The 20,689-nt window shown below is 37.8% G+C and overlaps 4 protein-coding genes and 1 long non-coding RNA gene across 18 annotated transcripts in view; 3 read left to right on the top strand and 2 right to left on the bottom strand.

Moving 5' to 3' along the window:
• The first annotated feature begins 636 nt into the window (after positions 1–636).
• Positions 637–2,457, top strand: CLS (cardiolipin synthase). Of its 6 annotated transcripts, none has more exons than XM_033478171.2 (5): positions 637–831; positions 1,036–1,135; positions 1,260–1,607; positions 1,678–1,935; positions 2,132–2,457. In XM_033478171.2, exons 3-5 carry the CDS (start codon positions 1,269–1,271, stop codon positions 2,396–2,398), a joined length of 864 nt encoding a protein of 287 aa, XP_033334062.2. In that variant the 5' UTR covers positions 637–831; positions 1,036–1,135; positions 1,260–1,268; the 3' UTR covers positions 2,399–2,457. The 6 variants fall into 6 exon arrangements, with proteins under 6 accessions (XP_033334062.2, XP_076382185.1, XP_033334065.2 ...); XM_076526070.1 differs by having other exon boundaries at positions 1,036–1,131; XM_033478174.2 differs by lacking the exon at positions 637–831 and having other exon boundaries at positions 848–1,135; positions 1,260–1,547.
• CIA30 (complex I intermediate-associated protein 30) lies at positions 2,395–3,577 on the bottom strand. The gene is made up of 2 exons (XM_033478169.2): positions 3,065–3,577; positions 2,395–2,993 (listed from the first exon to the last, which is right to left on the bottom strand). The coding sequence occupies exons 1-2, from the start codon at positions 3,424–3,426 to the stop codon at positions 2,477–2,479; spliced, it is 879 nt and encodes a 292-aa protein (XP_033334060.2). The 5' UTR covers positions 3,427–3,577; the 3' UTR covers positions 2,395–2,476.
• A 1-nt stretch (position 3,578) lies between these two features.
• PNPase (polyribonucleotide nucleotidyltransferase 1) lies at positions 3,579–7,252 on the top strand. Of its 2 annotated transcripts, none has more exons than XM_033478164.2 (9): positions 3,579–3,716; positions 3,976–4,065; positions 4,153–4,411; positions 4,517–5,428; positions 5,491–5,664; positions 5,745–5,938; positions 5,999–6,162; positions 6,238–6,549; positions 6,624–7,252. In XM_033478164.2, the coding sequence occupies exons 3-9, from the start codon at positions 4,263–4,265 to the stop codon at positions 7,023–7,025; spliced, it is 2,307 nt and encodes a 768-aa protein (XP_033334055.2). In that variant the 5' UTR covers positions 3,579–3,716; positions 3,976–4,065; positions 4,153–4,262; the 3' UTR covers positions 7,026–7,252. The 2 variants fall into 2 exon arrangements, with proteins under 2 accessions (XP_033334055.2, XP_033334057.2); XM_033478166.2 differs by having other exon boundaries at positions 3,976–4,025; positions 4,115–4,411.
• LOC117224944 (uncharacterized) lies at positions 7,152–8,750 on the bottom strand. The gene is made up of 2 exons (XR_004491375.2): positions 7,718–8,750; positions 7,152–7,652 (listed from the first exon to the last, which is right to left on the bottom strand). It is a non-coding gene; the product is annotated as an uncharacterized LOC117224944 (long non-coding RNA).
• Positions 8,751–8,951: 201 nt separating this feature from the next.
• CASK (peripheral plasma membrane protein CASK) overlaps positions 8,952–20,689 on the top strand; it is a 599,783-nt gene continuing 588,045 nt past the window's right edge. For 3 of the 8 annotated variants that reach the window (XM_076526056.1, XM_076526057.1, XM_076526055.1), the window contains exon 1: positions 8,952–9,954. In XM_076526056.1, coding sequence (XP_076382171.1) covers positions 9,896–9,954 — 59 coding nt within the window. In that variant the 5' untranslated portion in view covers positions 8,952–9,895. The remainder of the gene's footprint in view (positions 9,955–20,689) is intronic. The other 5 variants (XM_076526059.1, XM_076526058.1, XM_033478107.2 and 2 more) reach the window with 3 other exon arrangements.

Genomic DNA, 20,689 nt, shown 5'->3' on the forward strand with positions numbered 1-20,689 from the left:
GATTATGTGTAATGTATGCGTTAGAAACAAAGCATTCTCGAAAACAATGGCTTAGACAAGAGCGTTGATGCATTAGAAATTCTACTGGAATTGGTCGTAACTGTTTGATCTTGAGTAGACGGGTCAAGGTCGCGTCAAGGTTTGCACGATTTTCTTTCATGGAACGTTCCACTTTTTATTACGTAATGTTAGAGTTGACAGCACGATTTTCCTAAAATATTCGTTGCGAAGTTTTTAATCGGTGATTGATTCGATCGATGGAAAGGAAATTGGTGGCTGATAGATAAAAAGAGCGGGAACGGGATAATTTAAACCTTTGTAGCGTCAAACGCAGGAGTATTATTCTTTCAAAATTGTTATTTTCACATAGGAGTCGAGGCATGAATATCGAAAAACGATGGTTTACGTTATCGATAATCGATATTTTATTAACGCATCTTCACTTGTGTATTCGAAAAATATTAATATATGTAAATATCTTATGATAGCGACTGTTTTGTTGATTCTTCTTCGGTTGCGAAACGATTAAAATGTTGATCGAAATAGGATCGATAATTTTATTCCACGGCGTCGCAGTTAATTCTATTCTCGATGAGCGTAACTCCCGTTATTTTATACTATAGGTATTGCATTTATCCTGCCATATTGTTCGGTTCTCTTGTAGGAGTTATAGATAATCACGTCCCTTAATTTAAAACATACTTAGTAAAATTATCAATAAAATTGTTGTATCGATCTTGTAATTAGAGTTATTATGGTTATGTATAAAGGCAACAATTTCGAATTGATTTTATCGCGTTATGAGACTCAACAATGTATATATTTATAGGGGTAAGCTGCATATACATGCGTTATTTGTTATTGGTTAACGTAACCTCTCACGAAAGATTTCAGTTAATTCAATGTCGAGTGAAACGCACTCGAGGAAAACTTTGTACATCTATTAGATTGTATCGGACGTTCGTGAAAATGCTATCTAATTAAATAAACATACAGGAATAAAATGCTGCTCCTGACGAATTCTTTTAATTTTAGTGATTAAAAAGGTTAAAGACGATTCAGAGGACTTGAAATTTTTGTCGAAACATATCTGTACGGTCGAATTCTTCTAAGTCACCCGTGTTTCATGTTGTAGGTACATAGCACACAATTTTTCTATGTTGTGAAATGTGAGATTTCAAATTAAATAATGAGTTTGATATTGCACCACAAAACAACGACATTTATTATTATTTCTTTTCTCTTTATACCGTTTCAAGAACAGGAAAATGGTTATGAGCTATTGTACCATATTACGTTTCAAGCAGTCCGCAACTTTGAATAAATATTTGTTAGAGAAATGTTTGAAGCAATATCTAACCTATCGTGCAAGCGTCTATTCGACTGGAATCAGTAACAACCATAAAAATTGTGTATCAAAAAATGAACGAACTGCTAGGAGAAAAGCATTAAGGTCGCAAATATTCCAAGACATTAAACAGACCAAACGAAAAGTAGAGGCAATTATAGAAAAGGAGAACATTTGGACAATACCGAACTTTCTTTGTGTGGGTAGAATTGTAACATCACCTTATTTGAGTTATTTAATTTTGTCCCAGGATTACCAGGTAACACGTAATAACATCTAAAATATCATTGTAACTCGGTCGTACTAATATCTCTTCACTTATATTACAGGTAGCATTGTGGCTTTTAATAATTGCAGGATTCAGTGATATGGCAGATGGATGGATTGCGCGTACATGGACGTCCCAAGCTTCAAAGCTTGGAAGTATTTTAGATCCAGCCGCAGATAAATTGCTTGTGGGCACATTGTTCCTATCGCTGGCCTGGGTTGGATTGGTTCCCATTCCTCTAACGTGTCTTGTTATTGTGAGGGATGTTGCCTTGGTTTCTGCTGCTTCTTACATTAGATATCGCTCCTTACCTCCACCAGTATGTATGCCACGAAGAAACATTTTCTCTGTGCCATATTATAGAATTAATTTATATAAATATAAATCTATCTGGGTAAGCAACTGGCTATACCTGCAAATTCTAGTATAAAATTGAAATGGAACGTATACTGTAATATGGAACAGGGAGAGCATTAGTTTAAAAGTTCTCTTATCCGTTCATTGATATGTTTCAGAAAACCTTAGTGAGGTATTTCGATCTCACACACGCAACTGTACAGTTAGCACCGACATACATAAGTAAAATTAACACAGGCATTCAATTGTCCTTTGTTGCCGGAACTCTGGCCGCTCCTATATTTCATTTTGTAAATCACCCGGTTTTGGTAGGATTGTGTTACATCACAGCATTAACAACGTTAGCAGGTGGTATAAGCTACTTATTATCGAAAAATACGTACAAGTTACTAGGCAAAAAGACGGATACGAAGTCGTCTCGCTAGGTACATTATGTATGATTTATTCCTGAGCACAAGAAATACACTCTTACTGTCTCTATAAATCTATTCTATTTACAATAGTTAAGCCTCTCTGATATCAACCATTTCATATGCACATGTCTCTAATACAGACGGATCGTAACATACTGCGATATAATCAATTTCTAATTGAAAAGGCCCATCAATCTTATCGCCGAGCGTGATTCCGAAATTCGTTACCAGTGCTGTTGGCATCGGCTTCTGATGAATTTGTACCCCACCTTTTATGGCAAATACAAGTTTTGCAAATGGTATTTTAACATGCTGCCAATAAGGACCGCCTGAGGTGTACATTAAATAATGGTAACAAAAATCGCGTGTTAAATCCAAATGTCCTCTTTGTAACACGTTTAACATATAACATCTTCCATCTCCTCTAACTCTTAAAACCAAAGTATTGTAACAAGAGAAATCATACATAGATTTTCTATAAAATGATTTAGTCTTTGGTACGGTCATTATGTTACAATAACCAGCTCTCCCGATTTTACCATCCTTAGGTATACGTGTACTTATATGACCATGAAACAGCCCAGTACCGGAATTTGTAAACTCTAGCCTGAAAAAAGAATTGAACATATATAAATAATTTTTTACAACTTGATTTATGTTTACGCATTGGATACTTACTTAGCAGTCGAGTAACCTTCATTATAATCGCTGTCACAGCTTAGGACCCACTGATTCCGACATTCTTTGGTTCCATCAAACTTCCAAATTACATCTTCTACTTCTGGTACTATCATAGTTGGATGAACTCTGAAAACGTCTCGCATTTCTTTCAGAAATAAAGAACCCTCTCTTTTGAGAGCATTACAACCTGCTTTAAGCCTTCCTAGCACGCTCAACTTTTTTGGTTTCTCTACCACATCATATTTTATTGGATAATCTTGTTTATATGGTTCCCAAACGTATAGCACACAACTGCTGTTATGAAACCTTCGTGTGTTAGCATTGGAAATTCTCGAACACAAGTGCAATAGTCGAATCATTATTCACGAAGCATATATTTTGGTTACGCCACAAACTGCACAATTCTTGTTAAATAAGCAACATTTATCACATTTTAATCATCATAAATTATAGTGTTCTGTACAACATGTAATTGTAGAGGGTCCTTAAATATTGCCATTCAACTGTTTATTGATTATGTATATATTGAATTTTCCTGTGTGTAAATCATTAGATGAGAGAGGGATCCTCTAGGATGGAATCGGATTGATCGGACAATGCGACTTATGCGACGCTATATCGATCTATAGCGAGAGTGACTGAAATTAAGGTATATTTCAAATTGTTCTGCGTAAAAGCACTTTTCATTTTAAAGTAATTTATAATTTGTTGCTTCTAAATACTGTTTTTAGATTAATAATTGAGAAGGAAAAATGACTAATTTTCAACAAATATTGAAATTATACAAAAAGTACAAATTACGGATTACATGATATACATATGTATTGTTTATGAGAGAATAATTTAATGATTGAAATTGAATTAATTGTATGGAAAATACAAATAATTTAACGAAGTAACTGTTTCAGGTCAACTGTCAAGACTCAAATAAACCGGTCAAATTAGACGGAAAAAAGAAGTGAGGAAAAGTACCTTTCATGTACCTTTCAAAGTATCTTGTTTGTATTTCCGATTTAGATCAAAATCTTATCTCCGATCCCTTCCTAGAGGATTCCCAATTAACAGACGCGGCATATTTCATACAGCGATTTCATAGTCTGTGGACAAATTGAATGAACTTCTGCCATAGAATCTTTTGTTTGTGACTGATGGCTATCATGAGAATGTTGAAAACAAATTTCTGTATCACGTGAAGATGGTATTACTGAGGCACAGCGGATTGTTAAAGAACAAAAGTTTACTTTGTTTACGAGCGAGTACATGTAGCAGAAATGAAAACATTTATAGTAAAGTTAAGCCATCAGAATCCACGGAACAGTATACGGAAATACAATTATCAGATAAGTAAGAAAGTCACATGTTTATTAAACTAAGTTAGGTTAGTGTACACTGATGATTCGAGAAAAGTTTTCATTTACAATGTTTTCGATTTCTACCATTTTATTGCAGAAAAACAATCAACTTTCTGACTGGAAAGTATGCTCGATTCGCGAGCGGAAACGTGATCGCAACATGCGATGGTACCTCGGTTATGACCACTGTAGTTCGAAAAGATGAAGAAAGCAAAAGTGAAATCACTCCATTAACAGTGGATTATCGGCAGAAAGCTGCTGCGATTGGTCGTATACCAACGAATTATTTTCGTAGAGAAATAGGTACCTCAGAAAGTGAAATTCTTGCGAGCAGAGTGATAGATAGATCTATACGTCCACTGTTCGACAAAAGATATTGTTATGAAACCCAAATAGTATGCAATTTATTGGCTGCTGATGGAATCAATGATCCTGTAGTATTGGCGATCAATGCCGTATCAGCCACTTTAAGCATCTCTGACGTCCCATGGAACGGACCTGTAGGAGCTGTAAGAATTGGTCTAATTGACAATGAGTTTGTAATTAATCCTACGAGGCGTAATCTTCAAGATAGTATACTAAATCTTATTGTAACATCCACCTCCAAAAATTTAATTCTCATGATGGAAGGTACAGCGAACGAGATTTTTGAGCCAGATCTCCGGAAAGCTGTACGTTTGGCAGCCAAAGAATGTCAGCTAATTATACAAACTATATTGCGGTTGCAAAATAAAATAGTCAAACCTAAGGCTAAGGCTAAAATTCCAGAGGAAGAAACTAATGTTATGATGGAGCCTGTGAAAACATTTTCAGAATGTGAGCTACATGAAATCTTTAACCACTATACACACGACAAAATTTCACGGGATAATGCTATTCAATGTTTAAGAATGAGAATGTTAAATCAGTTGGCAAAAGATAATTCAGAAGTTGCCGCAGCTGCTGGAACTGCGTTTAACACGCTTGTTAGAGACGTATTTAGATCTCTAATGTTTGAAAATAATAAAAGGTAACGTGAACAGGTAATAATTAATCATTGATCAGGAGTTTTAAGTAATTCGATGGTTTCAGATGCGACGGTCGCAAATGGAATGATTTGAGAGATATAAAGTGTGAAGTAGGTATGTTTGAACCACTTCATGGTTCTGCATTCTTTCAAAGAGGACAGACTCAAGTTATGTGTACTGTCACTCTTGACTCTGTAGAAAACGCCCTTAAGATGGATGCAATTTCGTCACTGGTTAGGTATTCTGTATTCCAATTCATTAAAAAAAAAAAAAACATTTCTGCAACACAAGAGACTATAATGTTTTTTAAACTTACAGTGGTATCAAAGACAAGAATTTTTTCCTACATTATGAGTTTCCACCATATGCAACTAACAATACCGGAAGGGTTACTGGATTTAACCGTAGAGAAATAGGTCACGGAGCGTTAGCAGAGAAAGGTTTGAAAGCAGTCATACCAAAAGATTACCCTTTCGCTATAAGGCTTACAAGCGAAGTGTTAGAGTCAAACGGTAAGTTATAAGCTAAGTGTAAACGGTAAGTGTATAAAGCTATAATCTGATTATGTACAGGTTCTTCATCGATGGCTTCTGTGTGTGGTGGCAGTATGGCGTTAATGGACGCAGGCGTGCCAATATCGTCTCCAGTTGCCGGCGTAGCGATTGGATTGATATCAAAGCCCCTCGACAGCGACCAGAACGATATAGGCGATTATAGGATATTAACGGATATATTAGTAGCTACATCTTCATTGAAATACAAGCACGAAGTAGGTGGAGAAGACAGTAATGTTCAATTCCGTTGATTGCAGGGTATAGAGGACTATTTAGGTGATATGGATTTTAAGATAGCTGGAACGAAAAAAGGATTTACCGCGTTGCAACTCGATGTTAAAGTACCAGGTTTGCCTTTGAAAGTGATAATGGAGAGTATTCACAGTGCAAGCATTGCAAAAAGTAAAATAATTCAAACCATGAACAAAGTGATATCATCTCCCCGTGAGGGTAAAACGGAAAATAAACCGATTTTCGAAACTTTTCAAGTGCCCATATTTCAGAGAGCGAAGTTCCTTGGGCCTGGAGGCTATAACGTGAAGAAAATCTTCACAGAGACTGGCGTGCAAGTAGGTTCTTGAAATCCAAACGAATCCGATTTCGTTGTCGGTCGATGATGGATCGTTATCGTTTGCTTTTACAGATAAATCCGCAAGACGAGGACACGTATTCTCTGTTCGCGCCTAATAAAGCCGCGATGACCGAAGCGAAAGAGATGATCAACCAAATTCTTACGAAAGAGGCTGAGCCGGTATTAATGTTTGGTGATATTTACACGGCTAAGATCACCGAAATTCGTGACACCGGGGTCATGATCACATTGTACCCTAAAATGCAACCGACGTTGTTGCCCAATTCGCAGCTGGACCAGCGTAGAATTCACCATCCTTCTGTACTAGGTCTCGAGGTCGGTCAAGAGATACAAGTGAAATATTTCGGACGAGACCCGGTCAGTGGAATGATTAGATTGTCGCGTAAAGTGTTGCAAACACCGCAGATCTCGGAAATGCGGAATCTCGGCATAGCCGATGAGAACGGTAATTAGTATTTCTGACCGAACTATTTTCCATTTGTCAGAATGGTTAATCTGTTATATCCGATAATGTGCGATAATAGAAAGAAAGGCACTTTCCACCTGACACTGAGTGTGTCAGATCTGCAGATTACCAAATGTTTTCGGAATCCTTTATTAGTGTATAATATATATATATAATTATTATTTCTATCAGTATGTACATATAATTTTTTACGAAGTATATTATTGAAAGAATATTACATTGTAAAAGAACATTTTATTGTATAAACCCTTTATCATCTCGCCAAACGCTCGAGAGTAATAGACGTTATATGGACAAGTGATGCGTGACGCTAAGGAGGAGAGTCTATTGACATGAACTTGAAGAGGTACTAAGTAACTTTGTTCGGGTTATTGAAGGATCGAATTTTTGTAGATAACTTTGTGTCGGTAAAAGTGATCGTGGCCTAACGATGGCTTCGAAGTTTCTCTACCGATATATTTTCAAGCGAACGTCCACTTATGTTCTCACCATGGTCATTTCCTCTATATTCTTTGAAAGAGTCTTCGATGAAGTGTGCGAAGGGATCTTTGTATCGATCAATAAAGGAGTACGTCTTTCGTTCACACCTCAAATTATATTCACCTGGAACAGATCTTTTCTGATTTATTATTTAGATGCTTAGAACGATATTGACAAATACAGTGTTGTGTGTACATACTTTCTATAGTATCTTCCTGCGTGTGAAACACTTGCGCAGCTTTTACAATTAAAGTAGACAAGATTCTTAAAGTTTACGATGACAAGAAAACTTCACACGAATTCATTTATCGAACAATTTTAATGCCCTAGCTCTATTGCAGAGGCTGTGGCCAGACATCAAGGATAAATACAAAGATCGAGCGCAAGATATACATTACAAGAATCAGCTAAAGTCGGTCGCAAAATCGGTAGTCACTAAACCGGTAATCACCGAAGAAAATTCGCAGAAGACGTCGGTCAAGAACGAAAAGCAGAATGAACGATATAATTAACGAATTTTTTCTGCCGTAACACTCTAATGTCATAAAATCTAATTTAAATGTTTGAAAAATAGCGTAATTACTGACAAGTGGCGGCTCTTATGGCAAAATCTCGAAGCTCTGTTCCGTGGCCCGTATAACGCTAATTAGCTGTGGTGGCAGAAAGCTTAACCTTTTAGGCACGACGCGCCACTATAGTGGCTTCCGCGGATATCTTTCTGAACGACGCGCCACCATAGTGGCTTTCGCGGATATCATCTCTCTGAACGACGCGCCACTATAGTGACTTACTCTAGTAGCTCACTCGGCATCGTTTGAATCAAATAATCGTCTTCATATGCATTGTTTCACACTTCTTTTGTCTTCACATCGATTTACAATATACAGACTTATCTTAACAATATAACTGTTAACAATATAACTGTATCTTAACAATATACGTACGTAAAAGCTTAAACTATCGGTCAAGATCAACTGTCGGTAACTTTGTATGCCGGTTTCATCGTTTCGTCGCTGCGTGCATTGGCCCTGTACGAATCTCGGTATATGTCCACAAGAGATGTCAGGACCGCCAAAATGATTCCTCGCATAAAAACGAAACGCGGTGGATAACTCTGCAAGTTATCGTCAGAGTCGAAGAACACGTCGGTACGTGTCGAAAGTTCGCGACGTCGGTGTTCCGTGAAAAAGCACGAACCGCGCGCACGATGGTAGCGTTGATTGCGCTCGCCGCGAACGTTGCGCAAACGAACGACGACGGATCGAGGGGTATATAGTGCATCAAAATCAGCGGCGAAGGCAAAGGTTGCACGCGAAGCGGCGCCACGCCCGCTCCCCCGAAGTGTTCGGGATCGTCGGCGGGGCGCGGAGGTGGAGCTGTCGGTCGGCGCAGTCGCTCGCCGCGTTTTATGCAACCAGTCTTGCTTCGGAGCGAGTGAATCTACTGCTCCAGCGTTTGACAGACGGGGAGAGCGTGTGCAGAGGGCATCGGTGTCCGTCTGGCCGCATCCAAAGCTGGTCGGTCCTTGTCAATCGTACGGCCGACCGTTTCGACGAGGCAACCGATTCGGCCCGATCCGGTTTCCCATCGTGGCCCACGAGAACACACGGGACACACACGAGCGATATTGTGCAAACGGCCGTACTACGTAGAACGTATATTCTTGTCGGTTGGTTGCGTGCGCTGGCTTTGCCGGCGAGAAACCAGGCAAGCGGGACGACCGAGCAGGGCCTCGAAAGGCGGTGTCGATCATCGTCGTCGTTGTGTATTCGGCAACCTACACTATTCTCGGTCATCCACGGCTGGGATTTTCCACGTTCAACGGGTCCGCTCGATGCTGCTTGGTTATAATACGGCCGCGAACTCGTGTCCACACCGATTCGAGTGCCAGTGCGACGACGACAGTCCGGGCGTGCTACACGGGTGTATTATCTCCGCGGCTGTGTACATATAAGAGGATGTGGTGTATGTGCGTAACGTGTGCGTAGAGGAAAACAAATTCATCGTTGTTGCGGGATCGAGAGAGAAAGAGATATAGAGAGGATAGGAGAGAGAGAGAGAGAAATATAGAGAAACGGAGAGAGAGAGAGAGAGAGAGAGAGAAAGAGGGAGAGAACACCCGTCCGTCGCCGGAGTTTAGAGAGTGGGAGAAGGAGAGGCGGCCGTGAATCCACGATACGCGGCTACGTTCACGCCGCCGCGTATTCCACACGGCACCACACCGAAACCACGACGTCGGCCCAGATCGCAGGAGAAGAGGAATACGCGTACACCTGCACGTCTTCCGAATTATTACGAATTCGCATAGCTCCGACGCGCCTTTTGGCGCGTTCAGACCCCTCGCTCGGTCGACTTACTCGACCTCCTCGTCGCCACTATGGCGGACGACGAGGTTCTCTTCGACGAGGTTTACGAGCTCTGCGAGATTATCGGCAAGTGAGTAATATAGCCACGAAAGAAAGAAGGAGAGAGAGAGAGAGAGAGAGAGAGAGAGAGAGAGAGAGAGAGAGAGAGAGAGAGCGAGAGAGAGCGAACGAGACGGCGGCGCACGTTGCGTCGAGTTTTTTATTTTCGTGTGATAGAAGTAAATGAGAGCGATAGAGAGTGCGAACGAGAGAGAAAGATAGAGAATGAGAGAGGGAGAAAGAGAGCGGGAGAGATGGAAAGTGTCGAAACGTCAGGGAAACTCGCCGACAGAACGATGAAATAGGATGTAAGGAACTGTTTTACGATGGTAAGAAAAATATGCTTTGACAGATACGTCCTGCGTGTGCGTACACATGTCCCCGCCGCTCGTGTGTGCGCGTGCACACGACAGTATCGTCGCCCTATCACCGCGGGGCGTTTGTGTACGCACGCGCGCGTATGCGTGCACCGCGTGTGCGAACGATGACATATAGATGTTGACTCGAAAGGGGCGAATGGATGAGTAAGTACGCGAAACTAGGGGAAAAGTGTGAGTCTCCGCTGCGGGGAACTTGATCTCCGCGTGATGCTCATACGAATTTTTCTGTTGCCACTCTTTCCTCTTTTTTCTTTTCTTTTTCTTTTTTACAAACGTCCAGTGCTTCGACCGATCTTTTCCTATACGAACGTTCCAGGTTTTGGTTGGGGTATTTCGTTCAGGGTATGAATTTCTGAGCTGTCGTTCGGTGGTCAGAGACCCTTGTCCGTTTGTCCTCAGTGGTTGAAATTGATGTTCTAACGTCATATCCAATTTCGCACGATTTCCACGTAGCTTGCTCGAGGAGAGCGTGGGAAGTAATTATGTTAATAAATGCAGGTGCGTGTTTATGCTTTCGCACCTGCACTTCAGTTCTTGAACTTAACACTAAACCTACCATGACGGTCAAAATGAACGGTTCCACATTTTTTTGTTTAAACAATTTTTGGTACTATGGAGCTACTTTCGTGGGAAATGATCGAATAAATTTCTTAATTCGAGCAAACATTACAATAAAAATGGTAGGGTGTCTAAATAAATTCAGTCTAATATATAATAGATTTAATATAATAATATATATATATAATATAATAATAGATAATAATAATAATATGTAATAGATTCATCTTTGAATGATGAATATAATTGATTCATCTTTAATATATAATATATAATAGATTCATCTTTGAATTGTAGTGCAAATAACCAATTAAATAAGCGTAACAGATAAATGGAAATTATACAAATAAGCGAGGAATAAATTGGACAGCGTTTTGCTGTATAATTCTGCTTGAAATCACAACGTAAACAACAAATTACAATTGTGGCGATGAAACTTAATTTCTGGTTCTTTTTTCTGATGTGTTTACTGGCTGTACAGTGGCAGAGGAACAGCTCTAGAAACATAAATCAAATTTTTGCACGTCGCATATCAAACGAGTTCTTATCTAATCACGACATGCATGAGTCAGGGCCATGTTTCTCGTGTATCTAAGAAAGTGTGCATAATTGTACGTGACAAGATAAACTTGGAAATCTACGAGTTCATAGCGTTTAATGCAACTAATGTTCAAATTAATTAATAATCGACGCGATTAATATTATTGGAACGTGTTCATTTTTTCTCGAAACGTTAGTCTCGGTAATAGTATTCGGTTAATAGTTTATCGACTTTTAATTGATTTAAAATTTGCTATTTATCTCGTGAAAGTTGCGAATTTGCACGATCAGCATCGACGAGATAAAAATGAAATGAAATCGGACGCATCGGCATGGACGAAAATTCAAAATAACGAAAAATATTTTCGCCGATATTTATTTACCGTTGCGGGAAGACCGTGTTCGTTTGAAATAAAAAAAATTTCATACACATTTTTCTGTTAGTTAAAGCTCAGGATCCGTTTAATAAAGTTCCGCTTCCGGCACGCGTTTCGTATGTATTGGAAAACTGTTGAACTGTTCGATGGAATACTCGGCATCACGTAACTGTGTCACACTGGAATGTAATAAAAATGCCGGTACACAAGCAACTTCGCAATAAAACGCGGCTACGGGCGCGCGCCATTTGCAAAATTTTGTTACAATCGACCCGAGACTGTCCGGAATTGTTGACATTCCGCCACGTGCGTTACAATAGGTTTTCGGTGACGTGTGAAAAACTTTGTTCACGGAGCCTCGGAGCGCGATAAGCCAGCCATTCGAAAATTTCTTGTCTCGACCATGTCAAAATCGACATCAAACTCCGATCTTCGAAGCTGCGTCTGAACTTTCCATATTGCTTCCGTTCTCCATACCACGATCAATTTTTTTTCGGAGATCGCTTGTTCGAACGAGAATGCGTGCAAAGGAACTGAAAAGTCAGAATCTCGATTATCCGGACATTTAACCTTTTGAGCTCTGAATACTCTTGGCCGAAACGGTTCGTAGGGACGGAGCGCGGCTATCGCTGACCATCGCTGGGGGCGGAATACTTTTTTGCCACACTGAAGTGACTATTCAAGGCGCAAACAGTAATAAATTATAGTAATAAATTATACAAGACGATACTGCTGACTGAGTCGTTTTGAGTGCTTTGAGTCGCGAAAAGGTGACCAGTGCAGGTAATTATTTTGAAATCTAATTGGTTAGAGAGTGGGACATAAAATGGGATTTCCGTTTCGGAAAATCCCGGGGATTTTTATGACCCTAATATTGCCCAACCGCTACCTAAGGAAGGCAAATTACTAACGAGTGCCCCTGTATTAATTTTACACGAAAATAACTGCGTATTGATTGAAAAAATCGACAAACGCATATATGTGCCCTTAGTCCAGGCCGATGACTTAGAGAAAGCACATAAATGCGGCCTTAGGCCGCATATATGCGTCCATAGAGCTCTAAGGGTTAATACAGTAGGAATCTCGATTATTCGATTCTACATGTTTAGACAGTTTAGTCTAAAACGATCAACAGCGATCAAATTAACTGTAGAAGTCAATCAAAATGTCGGGTAGTCTTGCAACTGAACAACCGTTTCATTATCCGAACATTAACTATTCCAGACTGATCCGGATAATCGAGGTTCTATTGTACCAAAATTCTCTCATTATTCAAACATGTTTATCACTAGAGTAAAAGAATCTTCTAGCTCCGTCTTATCGTCTTCCTTAGATTTTGGATCGGAACAATCATAAATTAGCCTAATCGCAAGTAGTCCCTTCACTTTCTTAAAATTTTATAACTTGGTTTCAATGATAACAGAATGGAACTTCGATTATCTGGACCTCCAATGTTAGGATTCTCTATTATCCAAAAATATTTATTTAGATAATAATAAAAGAATATAAAGATAATATAAGATAATTCATAAAAGAATATTCTAGTTCCGTGTTATTGTCACCTAGGTAGTGCAAACAATCATAAATTAGCCTAATCGCAAGTAGCTTCTACCTTTTCTCAAAACTTTTGACTTTGTTTCAATAAAAAATACGGTAGAACCTCAAAATCACAAGCACGCGCGCGCGCATACAGACACAATATGTGTATACAGGGTGTTCACCATAATGGTCGCCACGATTTTTGAGGCATTTAGGCCAATCTGACAAAAAAATGTCTCCAATAAAAGTTATTCAGTACTTTGATGGGAATAAAGTGCATTGATAAAAATTGCGAAAAAAATTTTTATTCAATAAAAAACTAAGCTCACCTGGACTTTTTTAAATAGCACTATGTATTTTTAACTCCATATTGTTATGCCTGATGAAAAAATGAATTCAGTGATCCACCATACCATGACCTTTGAATGGCCTTGAGCTCAGAAATATGTATACAGAGTGTCCCAAAAATGTCTCGCAATCCGAAAGTGGCGGGTTCCTCAGGCCATTTGAAGCAACTTTTTCCTTTACAAAAATTTTCTCCGAGACACCGTTATCGAGTTATTAACGAAAAACAGTGACCAAAGAGAGGCGAGCTCAGCTGGCGCGAGGCGACCGAGCCAATGAGCGGAATTGGGCTTCGTGCGCTGGTTGGCTGGGCCGCCCGCGTCAGCCGTACTCGATTCTTATTGGTCACTGTTTTTCGTTAATAACTCGTTAACGGTGCCTCGGAGAACATTTTTGTAAAGGAAGAAGCTGCTTCAAATGATCCGAGGAACCCGCCATTTCCGGATTGCGAGTCATTTTTGGGACACCCTGCATATATAGCCAATTATATAATTATATTATTATAATAATGTAATATAATTATATAATATAAATAAATATAATAATAATAATAGTAAATAATAAATATAATAACATAATATAATTATATTATTATATTAATATAGTTATATAATTGGCTCAAACCAAGCAACTCATATGCAGAACGATTTACTATATAAATCAAGAAAAACTAGGCATTGGTATTTTAACGCTAGAACCACCAAATCAGTCAAAATGACTGGTTTCTAATTTCTTCTTTTACAATTCCTGATATTATAAAAATATTTCTCGTAGAAATTTCTCGATAAAAATCACACGGAATTTAAATAAATTCAGTCTTGGCACGGTTATAAGACAATTTACATTAATCGCGTTTGCATTAAGTGTTCCAGTATCCGAACGCTCATACCGCTCTACTTTTGGAGCTTAGTCGGAAAGAATTGTCGAGGCGCAGCGAAAGTAATAATGCGAACAGAAATAATGTATGTAACTTGAAGATCGGGACGAGGGTTTAACGAGGACTAGTTGTGAGAAACCGATTCGAAATTTCACGGTTGGCGCAGGCCGGAAAGAATGGTGGGTTAACGGGTTAAGTGGATTCGAATGAAAGACTTCGAGAGTCACGGGTCACGGGGTTTTTTTCTCCGATGGCATGCACCCGAAGAAATTTCAGAACAAGCTGACTTAGCAAGCTGGAACGTGATTTATGAGCGACCGCGCCGCGCCGCGCAGCGTCGCGCCGCCCGTAGGAAATTGAGCCGCGTTCTTTTGAAAGATCGAAGGAAAATTGTCGCAGGGCTGAATGCGTTCCCCGGCCGTGGAGGATCGGTTAGCGAATGCTGAAGTGCTCCATGAAATACTAAATGCCATTTGCAGAGCTAAACTTCGGTAGCGGCGCATTCAAGACGGGACGGAAAGCCCCGGGACCCCGCGTTTTCTTTTAGGGTGCTTGTCTTACTTTTCATCCTTCTCATGAATCATTCGTGAACAGAACGCGCACACAACGGCCTGTGCGTATGAACAGAGGCTCCGCTCTCTCGCAGAACTCGAGGGTACGTTCTTCATGGGATTTAGCCTTGAACTTAATTGTGAAGAATAGTCTGCGGGCGTGTTAAAGACAACGGATCGTCCTCTTCGTGTATCAGGGTGTCCGGGCTCGTGGAATTCAACAGAATATTTCTTTCAGGCAGGGGTCGAAAACGGCATTAGACCGCGGATTTTATGCATTTTTGCGAAAAATGTGTGGATGGAACGGGAAACAATATTAAAAGGATTCAGGATTGTTATAATATTATTTTCAATATACTGAAATACTCAAGAGATATAATGCATTTTTATTTAGCCCCTGTTTCTTGCGATCGTTGCAGCAAATTTTTATTTCGCACAAAAAACCGCGGCCTAGCTGTGATACTGGCTTCGGGCTCTTGATACAGTTATAGAGAACCGAAAATGTCTCATAACTGTTATAGAGTGCACCAGTTTTATTACTGTTACAAGTAGACCACGGATCTTTATGCAAAATAGAAACATTCTCCTTAAATTGCAACAAACGGAAACAAGATAGAAATTTCGTTTCTTGTTTAATACCTTTAGTGAGTTATTAGTAATATACAGGGTGTCCCAGGTTTTAATGGTCAAACTTTGTCAGTATATTCTATGGCACAAAGTATGAAAAAAATGTTATGTAAACATAGGTCATATAGAGCTTTATTAAGAAGTTATAATATATTATAATACTAATAATAATACTAATAATACTAATAATAATATATAATATAATATAATATAATAAAAAATAAAAAATAAAAAAAATCTTCGATCGATGTCAATCATGTATTGTCAACAATGGTTATTAATACATTTCGAAATGTATTAATAAACACAGCTTACATAAACACACGGCATGTGCTGATCTATTCAAGCCAATGCTCGCAGTAACAGCAAGTTGATTACTATTCCTATTTTGAATTTTTGTTATAACTTCTTCATAAAGCTCTATATGACCTATGTTTACATAACATTTTTTTCTTACTTTGTGCCATAGAATACACTAACAAAGTTTGAACATTAAAACCTCGGACACCCTGCGTAGATAATTATAAATTCTCTGCATCTCTTTGTACTGATTCAAATGAAATCATCCCATTTTTATCATAAATGCATAAAATCCGCAGTCCAATTATAAGGTATATCAGTTCTATAAATGTTATTTTTTTTATTTCAATCGTAGAATGAATACTTTTGATTCCTAAACGTAATAAAATATATTTGTCATATAAAATGAATTTATAACTGAAACCCAGAATCGAAAAATAACAGTTATACAACCCTTGGCAATAAGTGTTTGACCAGAAGCTACATTAACGAAATGGTGTAAAAAAAACGAGATCGTTCGCAGCTAAAATACTACGATGTGAATGTAAAAGACTTTAAGTTGGACATACAGTGTTTCACAAAAGTGTTTGTACATCTTTTAAAACGCTATAACCTTTTTAAAACTGGACTGAGTGATTTGAACTTTTTTTAGATGATTGCGAGACTAGTATACCAGTCGATGACTAAAATACCCCCTTTTAATTTTGCTATTCTGTAGGATGATAAAAAAAAATAAAAAATTCTCGTTTTTTTTTTTAACTTTAATTATCTGAGTCTATAACCGAAATTTAAAAAATGCCTCTCGTAGGCAACTTAGTCGGTAATTTATATGCATGCTGAAAATTTTATCGAAATTGATTGACGTTGTTACGAGTTACAACAAATTAAAGATGGCAAAAATCGCAGTTTTATCACGATTTTGATCAAAAACTGGAAGAAATCTGCAGTTTTTTAAATCTTTCGACGCCTGTAACTCGACTCTGGGGTTAACCGATTTTGATCAAATTTTCAGTACACGTATAAGTAACCGAGATCTATGAAAAACGTTTAAAAAATTGTTGTTATAAGCTCATATAAAAAAGTTAAAAAATGAGAGTTTTATTACTTTTTCTGTCATCCCAAGTAATAGCAAAATGAAAAAAGGCATTTTAATCATCGTCTGGTAAACTAGTCCTATCATATAAAAAAAATTCAGGTCATTTAGTTGTGTTTTAAGAAAGTTATTACATTTTAGAAGGTGTACGAACACTTTCGTGGGTCACTGAACAAGCACGCGACATATGATTAAGATTTTAGTTTATTTGAAAAATATAGTCGGCAAAAGAGACGATGCTCGGTGGAAAGTATTTGTCCGATCGAGTTCCTGGAAAAAAGTATTTAGCAGAATCCAATGTTATATTCACAGTGCTTAATATTTTAGGACGTTTTTACGTGTACACGTGATTATTTTAACTGTGATGCTGATTTTACAGAATTTTCCATTTTATTGGAATAATTAACCTAACGGCGAGAATTGTAGCACAGTTGAAAGAACGATACCATCAACAGAACATCAGCTTAGAATCAGTTGTCGAAACAGGTCGTAATGACATGCCATAAATATTTCTTTGAAGATTTAAAGATAAGAATAATTGAAATTCTGGAAGAAGTACAGTGACTCCCGTTAATATTCGGACACTTTTTAAAACGAAATAACTTTTTTAAAACTGGAATAAACGATTTGAATTTTTTTTTAGATGATAGAGGGGCTAGTATACAACACAACGGCTAAACTACTTTGTGACGATTTTGCTATTACTTGTAGTGTCAAAACAAAATAAAAGACTCTTGTTTTTTTAACTTTTTTATCCGAGCCTGCAACGAAAATTTAAAATATACGTTTTGTAGATCTCGGTAAGTTATACGCATGCTGAAAATTTCATCGAAATCGGTTCGCGCAGAATGAAGTTACAAGCGTTAAGAGATTGTTAAAATTGCAAATTTCTCACACTTATTGGTCGAAAGTGTCAAAAATCGGGACAAAACTACGATTTTTGCGATCTTCAATAGTTTACAGCTCGTATCAAGGTCAACCGATTTCGGTGACATTTTTGACATGCATACAACTTACCGAGATCTACAAAACAAATTTTAAAAATTTTCGTTATAGGTTCAGATAAAAAAGTTAAAATACGAGAGTTTTTATTTCCTTTTGCCATTCTAAGCAATAGCAAAATGTAAAAAAGGAGTTATGGTCCAATAGACTGATCGCTCTATCATCCGAAAAAAAAATTCAAGTCGTTTAGTCCAGTTCTAAAAAAGTTATTGCGCTGTGGAAATTGTCCGAATATTAACCGGGAGTCACTGTGTGTATATACGAACGAACGAGTGGCAGAAATGTTGAATTGCGGTCGAATTTAAAGTAGCGGAGAATCGCTAAAAACTGCGAAATTGCAGAGGTGACGGACGGTGTCGTCCGATTTTAAGCTGATGTTCTGTTGACACTATCTCGTTCTTCTAACTGTGCTACAATTCTCGCCGTTCGCTTTCCGCGCGATCTGCGAAAGTGACCGTGAGCGAGCGAGGCAGCAGACGACAGACAAGAAATATAAACATTCGGGTATCATATTACTCCATTCGCTACGCTCGGGCATCAAGCATCAGAAAAGTTGGCATTTAGCAGAAAAATACATACACTCATACACGAAAGTATTCGAACGCTTACGTTTCGTCGTAGATTTCGCGGTTCTAATTCTGTGTGTTCCAAGAAGAAAGCCATTTATTAGCAAGGAACATAAAATTGTACGTTTAAAATTCGCCGAAAGATTTATTTATGAAAATAATTCATTCTGAGACGAGAGTATTACTATTCTATATTATATTACTATATCTATTCTATATTATTACTTTATCTTATATTATTACTATTCTTTGATGAGAGTAAATTTAACGTTTTTGGTAGCGATGGATGTAAAAGTGTTTGGAGGAAAAAGAACACAGAATTAGAACCGCGAAATCTACGACCGGATATAAAACATAATGGTGGATCTATATTTGTTTGGGGCTGCATGGCATCTAGTGGAGTGGGAAACCTTGTGTTCATCGATGGAATATTGGACGAAACGAAATACTTAAAAATTTTGCAGGAAAATTTAAAAAGCAGTGTATCAAAATTGAATTTACCTAGCGATTATTGGTTTCGGTCTGACAATGATCCGAAGCATACCGCTAAAATAGTCAAAGAATGGGTATTGTATAATGTTCCACACGTGGTGCCACATCCACCGCAAAGTCCCGATTTAAACCCCATTGAACATTTATGGGATGAAGTAGAAAGACGATTAAGAAATACGGTTATTGCTTCGAAAGAAGCGTTAAAACGAAATATTATTGAAATATGACAATCGATAGATGCAAATGTTACTTCTAAGTTGGTCCACTCAATGGAAAACAGACTTAGGGCTGTTATGAAAGCAAAAGGTGAATCAACTTCCTATTAAAACCTTTAGTTGTTCAGTTTAAATAACTATTAATTGTTTCGTTCGAATACTTTTGTGAGCCATTTCTGTTACGTGTTTAGAATAAATGTACCGTAAAAACGCTATATATTGTTGAATTATTTTCTAATTTTGCTTACGCAGTCTCAAGACCCATCCCTTGTTATATGTGTCATATTATATCAAATGCTTCAGTTTAACACATACATTTTATCAATTGAATGTTAGAAACGTAAGCGTTCGAATACTTTCGTGTGAATCGACGGTAGAATAGAGACGCCGAGTTTATGAAAGCAGAAAATTTAATTTCTATCGAATGATATAGAGAAATGTATACAAATATGTACGAGTAAGATTACATAAAATTGTATACGACGAAGCAATAAATTATCGCGGGGGAAAAAATATCATCGATAAAATGGAAAATTTTGATTAAAATATTGAATACTTTTTTTCCAGGATCTCGCTTGACTCGCTTCCAAGCATCATTTTTTTGTCCACTATATTTTTCAAGAAAATGAACTAAATACTTAACACGTTGAATGCCACGCCGGTTTTACAGAAATTGCCCGTGGCGCCACGATGAATTTTCTTTTACGTGATACATATAATGTTGAAATATCATCTGCAATAGATAAGTTACAGTGTATAGCCATGTTTGATATGTTAATTGCGACGGGGATCACAGTTTGAACTGACGATGGTAATAATACAAAATTTTAGATATTTACATTTGTTTTAAATTATATATATTGGGTTGGCAACTAAGTAATTGCCGATTTCAGTTATAGATGTCTTTCACTCCCATTTTTATGATATCCGTAAATGTTATATTATAAAATTAATTAATTAATTATATTATAAAATCAGTTTTTTAAAATGGCACCAAAGTGGTATCACCTGCATACAACAGATAGTTTTTGCATGTCACCAGCGTGGTGCCACCGAACGGCATAGTGTTAAGAAAGTTCAGATTGAAAAAATTGTTAAGAGCCTAACTGTTACACGAGTCGCCGGAAGACTCAATTTCGTACGCATAAAATGCACTTTGTCACATAAAATGGAAATGCTGTGAGTCCGAAATATTGAATTGGCAACTAAGTAATTGCCGCTTTCAGTTATAGATATCTCTCACTCCCATTTTTATGATATCCGTAAATGTTATATTATAAAATTATTATTATTGTTATTTTTTA

The sequence above is a fragment of the Megalopta genalis genome, chromosome 13, assembly GCF_051020955.1.
Source record: "Megalopta genalis isolate 19385.01 chromosome 13, iyMegGena1_principal, whole genome shotgun sequence".
In the NCBI taxonomy this organism is placed as follows: domain Eukaryota; kingdom Metazoa; phylum Arthropoda; class Insecta; order Hymenoptera; family Halictidae; genus Megalopta; species Megalopta genalis.

Coding starts and splice junctions, on each gene's coding strand:
- CLS (XM_033478171.2), top strand. CDS start 1,269: ATGGTTATGAGCTATTGTACCATATTACGTTTCAAGCAGTCCGCAACT. Junction 1,608..1,677: donor TTTTGTCCCAGGATTACCAG/GTAACACGTAAT, acceptor CTTATATTACAG/GTAGCATTGTGGCTTTTAAT. Junction 1,936..2,131: donor ATCGCTCCTTACCTCCACCA/GTATGTATGCCA, acceptor GATATGTTTCAG/AAAACCTTAGTGAGGTATTT.
- CIA30 (XM_033478169.2), bottom strand. CDS start 3,426: ATGATTCGACTATTGCACTTGTGTTCGAGAATTTCCAATGCTAACACA. Junction 2,994..3,064: donor GAAGGTTACTCGACTGCTAA/GTAAGTATCCAA, acceptor TTCTTTTTTCAG/GCTAGAGTTTACAAATTCCG.
- PNPase (XM_033478164.2), top strand. CDS start 4,263: ATGGTATTACTGAGGCACAGCGGATTGTTAAAGAACAAAAGTTTACTT. Junction 5,429..5,490: donor ATGTTTGAAAATAATAAAAG/GTAACGTGAACA, acceptor CGATGGTTTCAG/ATGCGACGGTCGCAAATGGA. Junction 6,163..6,237: donor GGATATTAACGGATATATTA/GTAGCTACATCT, acceptor CGTTGATTGCAG/GGTATAGAGGACTATTTAGG.